The sequence below is a fragment of the Podarcis gaigeae genome, assembly GCF_964106915.1.
Source record: "Podarcis gaigeae genome assembly, chromosome: 3".
In the NCBI taxonomy this organism is placed as follows: domain Eukaryota; kingdom Metazoa; phylum Chordata; class Lepidosauria; order Squamata; family Lacertidae; genus Podarcis; species Podarcis gaigeae.
In genome coordinates, this window is record NC_139680.1 from 59,043,952 (window position 1) to 59,059,110 (window position 15,159).

A 15,159-nucleotide genomic window follows, 5' to 3' on the forward strand; every position below is an offset into this window, starting at 1 on the left:
TCTTTTCTTTTAGTAAATCAGCTTCTGAATAGCCAAGTCTCTTCTCCAAGAGGACTGTAGAGTTTTGCATTCATAATCTAAAAATTATGCAATTGAATCACTGTCATGCAGATGACTAGATCTTTCCCTGAGCCTGACCCTAGCTAGGATCATGGGTAGGCAAACTAAGGCCCGGGGGCCAGATCCGGCCCAATCGCCTTCTCAATCCGGCCCACGGACGGTCCGGGAATCAGCATGTTTTTACATGAATAGAATATGCCCTTTTATTTAAAATGCATCTCTGGGTTATTTGTGGGGCCTGCCTAGTGTTTTTACTCAGGCTGAGGGAGCCGGCGTTTGTCCATAGACAGTTTTCTGGGTCTTGTGGCCAGCATGACTAAACCTCTTCTGGCACATGGAAATGCCATTTACCTCCCCACCACCTATTTATCTACTTGCACTGGTATGCTTTCAAACTGCTAGGTTGGCAGAAGCTGGGACAGCAACAGGAGCTCACCCTGTTGTGTGGATTGAAACCACCGCCCTTCTGATTAACAAGCCCAAGATGCTCAAGTTATATTACCTTAAGAAGGCTGCACATTATCTTGTTATGTTAAAAAATTTTCTTGGGAAATTGACTAGATGAGACTTTTAGTGAAATGGCATTTCACCACTCCTTTGATTTAAATGGGATTCAGGGAAGCTACTGCAATAGCAGAGCTTAATGCTCAGGGTTCCTAAGAAATATAAATTCACTTTTTATTTAAAGATGAAATTTATCTAATTCACACTTTCCAAAATAATTGGCAAACCATAACCCAGCTGTCTTTTGAAATTCACAGTTCTCCAAGTTTTGCAGTGCAGATCTCCAGGCAAGTAATACACATAAAAATGCAGGTCAGAATATAAGTGCATCCATTAATGCAAATAAATGAAAAAATGTGTGATGTTAAGCAAATTGCTTTGTAAATAAGTGTATATTAGGCAAAAAAGTATAAATTGGGAGAAATTTGAACTAAAAAGCTAACAAATTTTCATCAGGGCTTTAAAAAAAAGTAGATTGGTATAGAAATGCAGAGAACTGAATTTAATTGTCATCTTTAGCCTTTTTTTAGCTGCTGTTTTGTTTATAATGTTTTGTAGATTATAATTGTTAATTATATTTGTTAATTACTTTACATGATTTATGTTGTATTTGTGATGTTCTATTATGTTATTGTTATTCATTGTTTGGAACCGCTTTGAGATTCATTTGAATGAAAAGTGGCGCAGAATACAACAAATCAAATAAAATTATGAAGTTTGGGAGCTTTGGGGATGTCAGGCTTGCCATTTACCTCTACAGAGATATATGCACCTGAGTGAAATTTCATGATTAGCATTAATGGAATGCAGATTGATCGCAACAACTACAAATCTCCACTCACACTTTCAAGAATCATTTGGATCTTTTTCTCAATGTCAATGTTTTCCTTTGCTTTTTTCTGTATAAGGATTTCTTCTACGTGATCAAAGCCACCAGGCACCTGACTGAAATTTGCATTTGGCATATCAGTAGATTCCTGGTCTCTAGGTTCTTCATCAGGGTCCTTTAAAAAAGTACAAAGAAATAACTGTTATACTTTTAAAATGCAAGCACTTTGAGCTCCAAGTGCACCATGGTGCACACTCTGAGCTGGTGAACATTTGCTCTGAAAGTGGGACACAAAGGGGGAGCCCTAGTATGCAAATGCGAAAGGGTCTGAAAGTTTCACATCAAACGAACGTGTGTTTTTTTTATAATATTTTTTATTGAGTTTAAGAAATACAGAAAAAAGAATAAAGGATAGATATAAGAAAATAGAATAGAAGAATAACAAATTTCCATGTTCTTTTTTCATCAAATCTAAAGGACTTCCCCGCATCCTCCTAACCCTGCATTCTCTGTAATATAAAACATCAGCAATTTGTTAACTTATTTCAAAGCTTATTGTATCTTCCATTTTATCATGTTCCCTAATTTCAAATATACTGTAACTCAATTCTTGTACGTTTTATATTAAACACAATAAAGTTGTTTCATTATTTTACCTCTAAATTCTTGTGTCTTAATTTCCATTTCATTAACTTACATTTGCTGAAGCTAGAGTTTCCTAAAAGGTGCATTTTTTTTAACATTCATACAGCTTATAGTGTTTTTTCAAATAGTCCTTAAACTTTTTCCAGTCCTCCTCGATTGTTTCTTCTCCCAAGTCTCGGATTCTGCCAGTCATTTCGGCCAATTCCATGTAGTCCATCAACTGCGATTGCCATTCCTCCAGCGTGGGTAGATCTTGTGTCTTCCAATGCCTTGCAATCAAGATCCTAGCTGCCGTGGTAGCATACATAAAAAAAATTCTATCTTTCTTAAGTACTCTCTGGTCTACGATGCCCAAAAGAAAGGCCTCCGGTTTCTTAGGTAAGGTAAATCTAAGTACCTTTTTTAGTTCATTATGAATCATCTCCCAAAAGGCCTTCACTTTCGGGCAAGTCCACCAGAGATGAAAGAATGTCCCTTCCGCCTCTCTGCATTTCCAACATTTATTGTCAGACAGATGGTATATCTTAGCTAGCTTGACTGGGGTCATGTACCACCGGTATACCATTTTCATAATATTTTCCTTCAAGGCAGTGCATGCCGTGAATTTCAAACCGGTGTTCCATAACCTTTCCCAGTCTACAAACATAATGTTGTGCCCCACATCCTGCGCCCATTTTATCATGGCGGATTTGACTGTCTCATCCTGTGTATTCCACTTAAGCAGCAAGTTATACATTCTCGAAAGTAGTTTATTTTTTGGCTCTAACAATTCAGTCTCTAGTTTCGATTTTTCCACCTGGAATCCAACCTTTTTATCTATTTTAAAGACCTCCTGAATTTGCGCATAGTGCAACCAATCTCGCACCTTGGTTTTCAGTTTTTCCAAGCTCAGCAACCTCCAATTGTCTCCAATTTTTTCAATTATTTCCCAATATTTAGGCCAATGGGCCTCCATGTTAAGTCTCTTACGTGCCTTGGCCTCCACCGGTGAGAGCCACCTCGGAGTCTTACTCTCCAATAAGTCTTTATATTTTGTCCAGACCATCAAAATTGCTCTTCTGACAATATGGTTTTTAAACAATTTGTGCACTTTAACCTTGTCATACCACAAATATGCATGCCACCCAAACGCATTATCAAACCCTTCCAGATCTAGGACATCAGTGTTCTCCAATAAAATCCAATCTTTCAACCAGCAGAAGGCTGCAGATTCATAATATAACCTCAAGTCTGGCAGGGCAAATCCCCCTCTTTCTTTCACATCAGTTAATATTTTAAACTTTATTCGGGGCTTTTTGCCCTGCCAAACAAACTTAGATATATCCTTCTGCCACTTTCCAAGACATTCCACCTTGTCCACGATCTGTAGGGCCTGAAACAAGAATAACATTTTCGGCAATACATTCATCTTTACAGCAGCTATTCGGCCTAACAAGGAAAGTTTCAATCTTGACCATGTTTCCAAATCTCTTTTGATTTCTGACCAACATTTCTCGTAGTTATCTTTAAACAAATTCAAATTTTTGGAGGTCAGATACACCCCTAGGTATTTTACTTTTTTAACCACATTTAGTTCTGTTTCTTTAGAGAACTCATCTGTTTCTGTAACTGTCAAATTTTTTGCTAAAACTTTAGTTTTTTGCTTATTTAACTTAAACCCCGCCACCCGACCAAAGTCAGAAATTAATTCTAACACTCTTTTAGTGCTAGAGACTGGTTCCTGTAATGTTAATACCAGGTCATCTGCAAATGCTTTCAATTTATATTGTTTCACTCCGACCTCAATTCCTTGGACCAACCGGTCCTTTCTAATCATGTTTAGCAACACCTCCAGAACTGAGATGAACAATAGGGGGGATAGGGGGCACCCCTGACGTGTCCCTTTTTCAATTTTAAACTCCTCTGTCACCACATTGTTTACTATCAATTTAGCTTTTTGTTCTGAATAGATTGCTTCTATACCATTTTCAAACCCCTGCCCCACTCCCATCCCTTCCAAATTTTTCTTCATAAACATCCAAGAAATGTTATCAAAGGCCTTCTCTGCATCAATAAAGATTAAGACCGCTCTAGTGTTAAGATTTGTTTGTAGAAGCTCCAAAATATCAATAATGTTTCTTGTATTGTCAAACAAATGCCTACCAGGGAGAAAGCCAGCCTGGTCCTTATGGATCACTTCATTTAATACTTTTTAAAATCTACTTGCCAGGATATCCGCAAAAATTTTGTAATCCACATTTAGGAGTGAGATGGGGCGGTAGTTCTTAAGCTGAGTCTTTTCAGTTTCTAGTTTAGGTATCAATGTGATGAAAGCTTCTTTCCACGTTTCCGGTGCCTTCCTCCCCTCCATGATCTGGTTACAAACCTCCATCAAGGGTTGTATCAAATAATCCTTTAAAACCTTGTAGTATTTGGAGGTTAGTCCATCAGGGCCTGGAGACTTGCCCAATTGAAGATTCTGAATGGCACTTTCAATTTCTTGCTGTGTGATGTTGCAATTCAGGGTTGTTCTCATTTCCTGGGGTATTTTTTGTAATCCATTAGTTTTAAGAAATTGATCCACCTCGGAAGCTTTTTGCGGCCCTTGTGAGTAGAGTTCTTTGAAATATCTCTGGAAACACTTTCTAATTTCCTCAGGTTTCTGAACCATTCTCCCTTCAATCTCTAGATTTGTAACTGTATTAAGTTTTTGTCTCTTTTTCAACTGCCATGCTAGCAGTTTCCCACACTTATTCGCTGATTCAAAGGATCTTTGTTTCATTTGTTTAATTTTCCATTCCACCTCTTGATTTATCAATTTCGAATATTGCGCCTGGAAAAATTTCACTTCTCTTAGCACATCCTTCGACTTAGGCCTAGATCTTAATTTTTTCTCTCCTTCTCTTATTTTCTCCAATATCTTCTCCTTCTTTTCATTCCAGAGCCTTTTCTTAATCGTGTTTTGTTGTATTAGAAACCCTCTCATGACTGCTTTACTTGCGTCCCAGATTATTCTTTTTTCCACGGTGGTATTCAAATTAATCTCAAAATAGTCCTTTAAAGTTTTTTGGGCCTTCTTAACAATCTCCTGATCTCTTAATATGGTGTCATTCATTTTCCATCTAAAGGATCCGGTTGTATTTAGTCTCAGTTCCACTTTCAAAGCATTATGGTCGGAGCAAGTTTTTGGGCAGATTTCCACTTTTCTAGTCTTAGGTGCCAGTCCTCTAGTTGTCCATATTTGGTCGATTCGTGTCCATGTCAGATGAGCTTCAGAAAAGAAAGTTCCTTCTTTCCCTAGAGGGTTCTTAACCCTCCATATGTCAATTAAGTCTATATTGTCAGTCATTTCAAAAAAAGTTTTAGGTAGTCTGCCATCTTTCGATATGTTGACACTTTGTGACTTATCCATGTTTACAGACACAACCCCATTCATATCCCCCAACATAATGATGTTATTGTAGTCCAAGTAATCCAGCATAGTCTCATGCAGCTTCCTGAAAAATTCCGATTTTCCCTCATTTGGAGCATATATTCCTAATATCAAAAAATTTTCTCCTTGTGTCTGTATTTCAATCGCCAAAATTCGGCCATGTTCATCTTTAAATAAAAATTTCGGTGACAGGCTCTCCTTTGCATATATCACCACTCCTCTTTTCTTAACTTTATCCGAAGAAATAAATTCTTGGCCTAGTCTTTTATCAATTAGCACTTTTCTGTGGAGCCTTGTCACATGTGTTTCTTGTAGGCAAATAACGTCCAATTGTTCTTTTTTCAAAATGTGAAAAACTTTTCTTCTTTTTTCCGGGGAATTTCCGCCATTTATGTTCCAGCTAAGAAGCTGCAGAGACATCCTGGTTCAATTGGCGGGTCCTACAATGGGGTATCTAGGTTTCCCTCCGATCCCGGAGGTGGTAGTGCTGGTCCAGATCCAGATGGTGTAACTTTTGAAGGTGGTCCCGGTGGTGGTGGAGGCCAAGAAGCTGCGGCTCCTTTTTGCAGGTCCTCCTCGTGGTCGTGTAGGAACTTCTGCTGGTCTTCAGGTGATTTAATTTTTATTTTCCTTCCTTTGTAAGTAAATGATAGTCCTTGTGGAAACTCCCACCTATAAGGAATTCCGTTGTGTCTCAACAATTTGGTCAAGTCTATATAGGTGGTCCTAAGATCCAAGAGATATTTGGGTATATCTCTGTAAATTTCAGCCTTTTTACCTTCTATCTCCAAAGATTTCTTGAAATGTAGGCCTAATATCTTATCCCTCTCTTCTCTTGATCTCAGGATAACTAAGCAGTCTCTGGACTTGTCTTTCTTTACAGATCTTCCCAGTCTAAAGGCTGTCACAATTTTAAAGTCCTTATCTTCCTCAATTCCCCAGAATTTGGAGAACAAAAGTGTCAGAAATCCCTCTAGGTTGTCTTTCTCCAGTTCCGGGATGGCCCTTATCCTGAGATTATTTTCTTTACTTTTCAATTCAACCAATGACAGGTAGGCTTGTTGTTCCCCTACCTGTCTTTTCAGAGGCCTTACTTCCCCTTTAATCTCATCAACCTTTATGTTCGCCTGTTCTGCTTTTTGATTGGCTTCCACAGCTAATTTGTAATTTTCAGCCGTAGCTCCTTGCAGTTTCTCAATTGCCTGGGTGTGCTGCGAAACCTGTTCAGTTAATTTGCCAATAGAGGATGTAGCTTGGTCAATTTTTGATGTTTGATTATCCACTTTTTGATTTAAAACTGCCAGTTGTTCCAAAATTTGTTTCAAGACTGTTTCAGATCCTCCAGTTGCCATATCTTCTGCAGCAGGCTGTACAAATTCCACCTCCTGTGCTGTCAGCACAGTTGGGACCGATGATCTGCGATGATGAGTTAAAGTTGTTTGCATAAGTTGCCCAGATTTTTTCTCTTTTTCTTTGTCTTTGGCTTTAGCTGCTCTTGTTCTCCCTGAGCCGCTCATTCCACACCTGCCTCTATTCAAGGTCAAATGATCTTTTGTCCCATGAGAAAGACAAGTCCAGAGTATAAACAATTAAACCACAAAGAGTTTCAATAAAGTTCAATTCCCAGGCCACTATATTTCCACAATCCTCTAGGGGGGGTATTTCAAAGTTTCAAAGAAAGAAAGAACTATTTTCCGCCATTGAAGTTCCTATATTCCCCATGTTAGATTTTTGTAATTCCAAAACACAAAAGGAAGGTTTCCAAAGCTTCCAGTTTCTTATAATCAAGCCACAAGGTGTCAAGAGAGGTCCCAGCAACAATGTTAAACGTTAGTATCTCAGTCTATGCAACAGTTTAAGTCTCTGCTACAATGTCATCAATTTGACAGCAGTTTGACAGTTCTCTTCTATACGCTGGCAGCCCGACGACGGGGTTACCCCTTCTAACTCCGTTTAGCTCAAAAATAGGGGGACAGTTCCAGAGGGCAAAAGTCCATAAATTTCACAATTCTTTCCCTTTTATCCTCAAAATGCAAAGTCTATCAATGCACTCTTTCTTCCACTTTTACAATCCCTTTTAAGCACTTCAGCTCGCTTCAGAGCCCTTGCTTTGATCTGATTAGCAGGGTCGGGAGGCGGACTTCCTGTTACTCGCCTCCCGTTTTCAGCCGAATTTCTCCAATTTAGTTAAAAATTTAAGCCCTTTACTCACGGGTATGTTGCTCCAATTCCGATATTTTCAAGAAGAAAGGTCAGCGCTCATCAGCAGCAGCAGCGCGGCTTTGCTTCCACGAAAAGAGCGATGAACTCACAGCGCCGCTCCCCCTTTCACGTTCCGGAGCCTCTTACGAGGCTCCTTCTCCGTTTCTGGGGGGGCTCAAGGCGCCCGCCGAGTCCCACGGCCGCAGGCTCGCTCTGCCTGCGGTTTTTCTTGATGGGTCTCCGCTTTGCCGCAGCGGACGACCCTTTTTCGCGGAGCCCCTCTTCACAAAGTAAAGAGGACCGCCACTGCTGTTTCGCGCCGCCTCCGGAAGTCCAAAACGAACGTGTTGAAACATCTTTCTTCAGTGTAGCAATGGCAGTTAATAATAATTAATTATTTGTACCCCACCCATCTGGCTGGGTTTCTCCAGCCACTCTGGGCGGCCTCCAACAGAACACCAAAACACAATAACCTATTAAACATTAAAAGCTTCCCTAAGCAGGGCTGCCTTCAGATGTCTTCCAAAAGTTTGGTAGTTGTTTTTCTCTTTGACATCTGGTGGGAGGGCATTCCACAGGGCGGGTGCCACTACTGAAAAGGCCCTCTGCCTGGTTCCCTGTAACTTGGCTTCTCGCAGCGAAGGAACCGCCAGAAGGCCCTCAGCGCTGGACCTCAGGGTCCGGCCAGAACGATGGAGGTGGAGACTCCATTACATTACATTAAAATGTCTTAGGGCGGTTTCATTACAAAAATAAATATAATAACTTGCCCTAAGAGGCAAAGAGTGTGACAGAAAGTGCTTTCAGACTGGAACTGGCCCTTCTCATACATGCAAGATTTTTTTAATTTTTGTTTTGCTGTGTCTACACAATGTCATTGCCATCAGATTGCCAGCCTGCATTCCTCACCCCCCTACCTTCCCAATTTCATCTTCATTTACCATTTCTGGAGAAAATCTGATACATTTTTTATAATTAAAAAAAAACATAGCCAGTGTGTGTGAGTGAGAGGGATATGTGTTTTTAGCCTAAAGACAACAAAAATAGAATGGTAAGGAAAGAGCTGTCAGAATAGATAAAGCAATGAGGTTTTTACCATTCTCAGGGAAATGGACAAAAGGAGTGAGAAATAAACTATTCTGTGGCACTGAAAAGAAAAAGATAAAAGCTAAGAGATACACTTGGGATGATGAAGTTCGAAACTTGTACAGGATGTAAGTCCTTATCTTCTGTGTTATTAGCAGACTATGTTTGTCACAGTTGCTATGGCTCCAGTCAAAATTAGGAGAGACTGGAAAGGTTGTAGTTTCTGATTGTCAGAATATCAAAACAGAGGGTAAGATTGTGGCAAAGCGGGCAAGATAAAAAAGGGGAATGGAAATTAGTACACAACCTCAAGGTCACTAAACGTTTCTGTTGTCCCATGTATTGTTAGCAACTACCGGTATTTCTCCTTCTTTCATAACAAAAAAAAAACATATATAACCTGTTGCACCATGATAAGTAAGGATCCTACACTCAATTTAACTCTGCAGCATACATGATTTCTCATCCCACCCCACATTTTATCACCACAAAGACCTTCTGAGTAGTTAAGGTGAGATATGATGACTGCTTCAAGGTCACCAAGTGAGCTTTATGTCTGACTCGGAAATGGAATTGGTCCCAGTCCTAACACGGTACAGTGGTACCTTGTGTTAAGAACATAATTCGTTCTGGAGGTCCGTTCTTAACCTGAAACTGTTCTTAACCTGAAGCACCACTTTAGCTAATGGGGCCTCCCATTGCTACCACACCGCTGCAACGCGATTTCTGTTCTCATCCTGAAGCAAGGTTCTTAACCCAAGGTACTATTTCTGGGTTAGCGGAGTCTATAACCTGAAGCGTCTGTAACCCGATGTACCACTGTACTCTAACCATGGCTTAAAAGAGAAAAATATTTGGTAGAGGCCGAACTATTTGTAGAGAACACAAATTAAGTTACCTTTGGACTTCCTATGTATCTTACCTCATGACTGCAGTACTTTAGGAAAATTCTTTCATAAAATGATAAGCGTTCTGGACTTTGAAAGGAAAAAAATGATGTTAAAAAACAGGAAAGCAAAGTTACTTCACATCACATTCCTGTGTAAAACAGCCACAACAGATTGAACTGCTGTGTTCTTATTTTATCATCACCATGTTTTAATATTAAAGGTAAAGGTAAAGGTACCCCTGCCCATACGGGCCAGTCTTGACAGACTCTGGGGTTGTGCGCCCATCTCACTTAAGAGGCCAGGGGCCAGCGCTGTCCGGAGACACTTCCGGGTCACGTGGCCAGCGTGACATCGCTGCTCTGGTGAGCCAGAGCCGCACACGGAAACGCCGTTTACCTTCCCGCTGGTAAGCGGTCCCTATTTATCTGCTTGCACCCGGAGGTGCTTTCGAACTGCTAGGTTGGCAGGCGCTGGGACCGAGCAGCGGGAGCGCACCCCGCCGCAGGGATTCGAACCGCGGCGGGGTTTTAATATTACGACATGTCATCTCAAACACGACACACATTCAGCTGCTGAGTTATGTACACACATGTCTAGCTCTTCTTGACATGGGGCTGGTAGAATGGCAATACTCACTGCAGAGGCTGGTGTGTAAATAAGCAGAGATATATGCTAGCATATATTTCTGACCTCATGCCAGGGCAGGGAATCTGAGGCTTTGCAGATGTTGTTGGTCTCCAAGCCTCATCAGTCCCAGCCAAAATGGCCAATGATAACCCAACAACCTATGAAGAGCCACAGGCTCAACATCCTTGCACCACAGGCAAAACACAGCCTGACCTTTGGGCCATTTGGATATCTAATCAAAACTACGACTGTAAAACTTGCTGGCATTGTTTCCGGGAAGACCCTTTCTTTATGTTATTGTGGGTACAACAAAAAACTACAGTAGATACTGTAATTTCTTTTGAGCACCATATCTTAACCTTAGAGCAGTTTTGCAACGTTTGCAGGTTTTAAAATAAGACGACAAATTACTATATATACTCCAGTACATGCCACAAACCTTTTTAAAAAGGGAGTTGGGGAGCGAAAAGTCTGCCTGAAACATGAAGGTAGAGGGCAAGATGGATGGCTGAACCAGTTTTCAACTTGCTGGTATGTCTGTCATGCAAATTGCCAAGCCAGCCTCGCACCAGGGGTGAAGAAACTGCTGTGCCTGCTCTTTAATCTTACATCTGTCTTCACCCACCAATTTGTAGACTTTCCATGTTTTAACATCTGCATTTGACTAATCTTCGGGAACTGCTGAGGTTATAGCGAAATAATGCAGGGGTAAGTAGTATTCCTAGACAGTATTATTTTACTCAACCTTTTCCTCCAGGGTCTATTTTTCTTATCCGAGAGAAAAGGAGCAAAATAAGAAGGCAGCCTAAGAACACTCCCGTTTTTTTTTGGTCACCCTTTTGGCAGGTCCCCTCTGCCTTTTTTGGCCTGGACTTTACCCAGGTGCAGGGGAGGATGAGAACTTGCTGACATTGGGTCTGAGACATTTAAAATGTGAAGAAAGGGAAATTGGAACCTGCCTGTGGTTTGAACTGTAACAAGAGATCAAAGGCGGCAGCTTCCAAGCGCAAAGGGAAGGGTGTATTAGTTTGGGGCGTAGCTCTGAATCTTTGATGCAGGACAGTCTGGTCACACGAGAACACTGAACCTTAGCATTGGGATCTTTGTCTGCAGTTACAGTTATTTGGAAAAAAACGTACCTGTCTGAAAATATATATGTTTTCTGAATTTTTACTACTTTCCCTATGCTAGGGCGTTGGTTAGCAAAGTAGCACACATGGCTTTGCTTAGATGGGAGAGGTGGAGGGCCTTAGAAATTCCATCAGCTGCTCTGGACTTGCTCCGACACGTCCTGTTTTGCCCATGTTTCACATCACTGATACAACTGGTACAGTTTCTGGATGTCATCCAGTGCTGTGTTTTGTAAAAATAAAACGAGGTTCCAGTGCATATAGCTTGCTAAATTGTAAAAGGCCTCTCCCACCTTTCCATTCTCCCTGCACCTCTCCCTCTTTCTCCATTTGATTTGTGATCAACTTTTAATTAAAAAGTTTTAATTTAAAAGTTGATGTTGAAAATCATTCCAAGAAAAAGGTGCTGGTTCTACAAACCAGCACTTACGGTCAGAAAAAAGCACTGGTTGTACCCAGTGAAGCTGTCTCATCCATACAACAGCTTTTGATTGCACAATGGAACTTCCTTTCCCTCTGCTCCCCACATGCCCCTCCAAATCTGTTCCGGGTGTTCCCTCTAACCCCCCCCCCAAGTAGATTTGTGGGTACACAAGGGGGAATGAAAGGGAGTGGGAGTTCTGTGGCACAGAAGAAGTGTGAATTTTGAAGGGCAGCTATGTAGAATAGTTTGCGCATTGTTTCAGAAAGTATGAATTAAGTAGGTTCACTTCAAAGTGTGAACTGAATCAAATTTCTCCTCCGCCTCTACTTTTGAGCAGGCATGGGGCTTCCCCACTTTCTCTGTGTCATTTGAAAGCCTTCCATCTTATGCCTTGACCAAGATGGCCTTAGGTCTTTAAATGCATTGTTACTCACTGTGTTTCATTTTCTGGCTACCCAAATTCCTTTAAAGGCCAACGAGAAGGAAAAGACCTTATTTCAGCACATATTTTCTAATGACACAACCTTCCTTCAACTCTTTTTGTATATAAACCATCACATCATTCCACTCGGCTAAGGAAGGGGGAAGTGTACGAGTACGTGTCTTTCGACCATGAAGTTGCTAATATTATTCAGGCAGTGTTTCATTCTTAGACTGGTTTACATTCTTTCCCAGTGAGTGAATGTGATAAGCACAAGTGTCTATTTATAACCAACAGCGGATTAGACTTACTTAATGATGCAGTACTTGGTTAAAAAATCCAGAATGGCTGGCCTGACTCTTTGTGTTTCTTCCATCATAACTCTATTACTATGGCTCTTCCTCCAAAAGCCTCTCTTGATATGTGGCCTGTGGCAACACAACAAGAACAACACCCACATAGTGGGGGAAAGTGAGTCATAAGTGGGGTTTTGAGAGACACACTCCACAAATTATTCCATTAGAAGAATGACAACATATTATGGAGTTCTGGGGGGAATTTAGGATATCAGGTTAATTCATAAGCCTCGCTGAAGGTTGATGACATAATTTGAAAGAAGCATTATTCTTTGTCTGTACCTAAAGTGGATAGTGGGACAATGCAGTATTTTTGAAATAGGATAAATGAACAGAAGAAGGAAAATGTATGGTCCCACTCATTAATTTGCCCTCAACTCCACTCATACTCTAGGAGATTCTGTTAGCCCCCATTATCCTACTCAACCAGTAATTTAACATGCAATTTCCTATTAGGGCTTTTGAACAAGCTCCTTTTTGGATCTGGGCAATCCAGGGGACATTGGGAATGTGAGCACACCTGTTTGCCTGCCTCCTATATGAAGACAAAATAATATAGATGAAGGGAGACCATGTGGTGCGCCTGATATTGTTGGATTGCACCTTCCATCAGAACTGACCACTAGTCATGCTTGCTGGTGCTCATGTGAGTTGGAATCCAACAACAGCTAGAGGGTACCCCATTACAACCCCTGACATAGATATTCACCCCACTCCCTGTCCTATTATGCTAGCATATCTGGAAAGTGAGCACAGAACATTTTGACAAAAAACAAGCGGGACATGAAAAACAAAAAACCCAAGTGTTTAGTCTTCCAACCAGCAATACCTTCTTCCAGGATACGGCATTGCATTTCCCTTCCTGGTTTTCTAGTTTTCCTTCAGAAGACACTTAATATTCTGTGACTTGAGTATGGGTTGGTTATTCTTTAGGGCTGCAATAGGCCCCTCCCTCATATTTTTAATATAGAATAATTTCCCCAAGAATGCTGATATCTCCTTCCTGTTTCTCAGTGGTCTCATGTTGCCTACAACCCTGCCAAACCATACTAGCTGAGTTCGTTCAACTGTGGCCTGAGGGGGCAGAGAAATGCTTTGCTTTATATCAGGGGTCAGCAAACTTTTTCAGCAGGGGACTGTCCCTCAGACCTTGTGGGGGGCCAGACTATATTTTTTTTTGGGGGGGATGAACGAATTCCTATGCCCCACAAATAACCCAGAGATGCATTTTAAATAAAAGCACACATTCTACTCATGTAAAAACACATTGATTCCCGGACCACCCACGGGCTGGATTTAGAAGGCGATTGGGCCGGATGTGGCCCCTGGCCCTTAGCTTGCCTACCCATGCTTTATAATTTGTATGCTATTGTTGTTTTAATGACGGTTGTTTTATTTTATCATATATTGAAGGCACTGGAATCAAACAACAAAGGAGGAGAAAACACTGAAAAATGGCAAGAGCTGCTGAAGAAAATAATATAGCCAGTGTGGTGTAGTGGTTAAGAGCAGTGGGCTCGTAATCTGGAGAACCGGGTTCGCGTCTCCGCTCCTCCACATGCAGCTGCTGGGTGACCTTGGGCCAGTCACACATCTCTGAAGTCTCTCAGCCCCACTCACCTCACAGAGTGTTTGTTGTGGGGGAGGAAAGGAAAGGAGAATGTTAGCCGCTTTGAGACTCCTTAGGGTAGTGATAAAGCGGGATATCAAATCCAAACTCCTTCTTCTTCTTATATAGAAGGTTTATCCCTGGGTTTCCCAGACTCATTCCCAGACTCATTCCCACAACCACCAATAATCCTGGGAAATATAGTTAACCTCCCACAGAGCTACAACTCCCAGCACTCTCAATAAACTACAGTTCCTCTTTTTGGGGAGGATGCTTTATGTATGCTGGGTACACAATCCAAGAAATGAAAAAGAGGGTGTGGCTATGCAGATAAAGGAATGCAGGGGAGGGGCCAGAGCTCCGTGACTGAGCACATGCCTTGCATGCAAAGGGTTTCCCCAGCCTGCTCCATACTGTGAATATATTAGGGTTGCCAAATTCCCAAAAGTGAAAATTTGGACAAAGATGTCAACCTCTTTTTTTTAAGTTGTTGAGGGTTTTTTGAGGAACATTTTGGGGGGGATTTATTTAAAAATTACTCTAGCTGTCATACGTCCGGGTGGGAGACTGTGTCTATCTGGCTCTTAATTGTTGATTGGCTGAGAGGCTGACTTGGTCACTTTGGCAGGAAGGCTCAGGAAGGGGAGCCCAATAGGGGAGCTTGGTGACACCCCCCCACACACTTAGGCTCCTTTGAGGGTGATTGGCAGCTTCTGAAGCCTACAGCTCACCACCTCTGATGCAAAGTTGCCTTATCACTCTGGAGTTTGGGAGGCCTGTGGGGTAGTGATGCAGGAAGTCTCCTGCTCACAATCATAGTGTGGCCGAATAATCTGGATATGCAGATTCACTGCCTCTGACCTGGCAGGGATTGGACTACAAAGTATAGATAGCTCAGAATGCACAGCATGAGACCCTTAATTTCGGTTGTCGCAGGTTCAAGCCCCATGTTGGGAAAAAGATT

General features: G+C 41.5%; 1 protein-coding gene across 1 annotated transcript in view; it reads right to left on the reverse strand.

The window, feature by feature from the left end:
- The window catches only part of LOC310840888 (uncharacterized protein), a 118,152-nt gene that overhangs the window by 29,599 nt on the left and 73,394 nt on the right, over positions 1 to 15,159 (reverse strand). The window contains exons 15-17 of the mRNA XM_083731087.1: positions 12,542 to 12,658; positions 9,661 to 9,715; positions 1,407 to 1,568 (exon numbers count right to left, since the gene is read on the reverse strand). Of these exons, the coding sequence (XP_083587213.1) occupies positions 1,407 to 1,568; positions 9,661 to 9,715; positions 12,542 to 12,658 (334 nt within the window). The remainder of the gene's footprint in view (positions 1 to 1,406; positions 1,569 to 9,660; positions 9,716 to 12,541; positions 12,659 to 15,159) is intronic.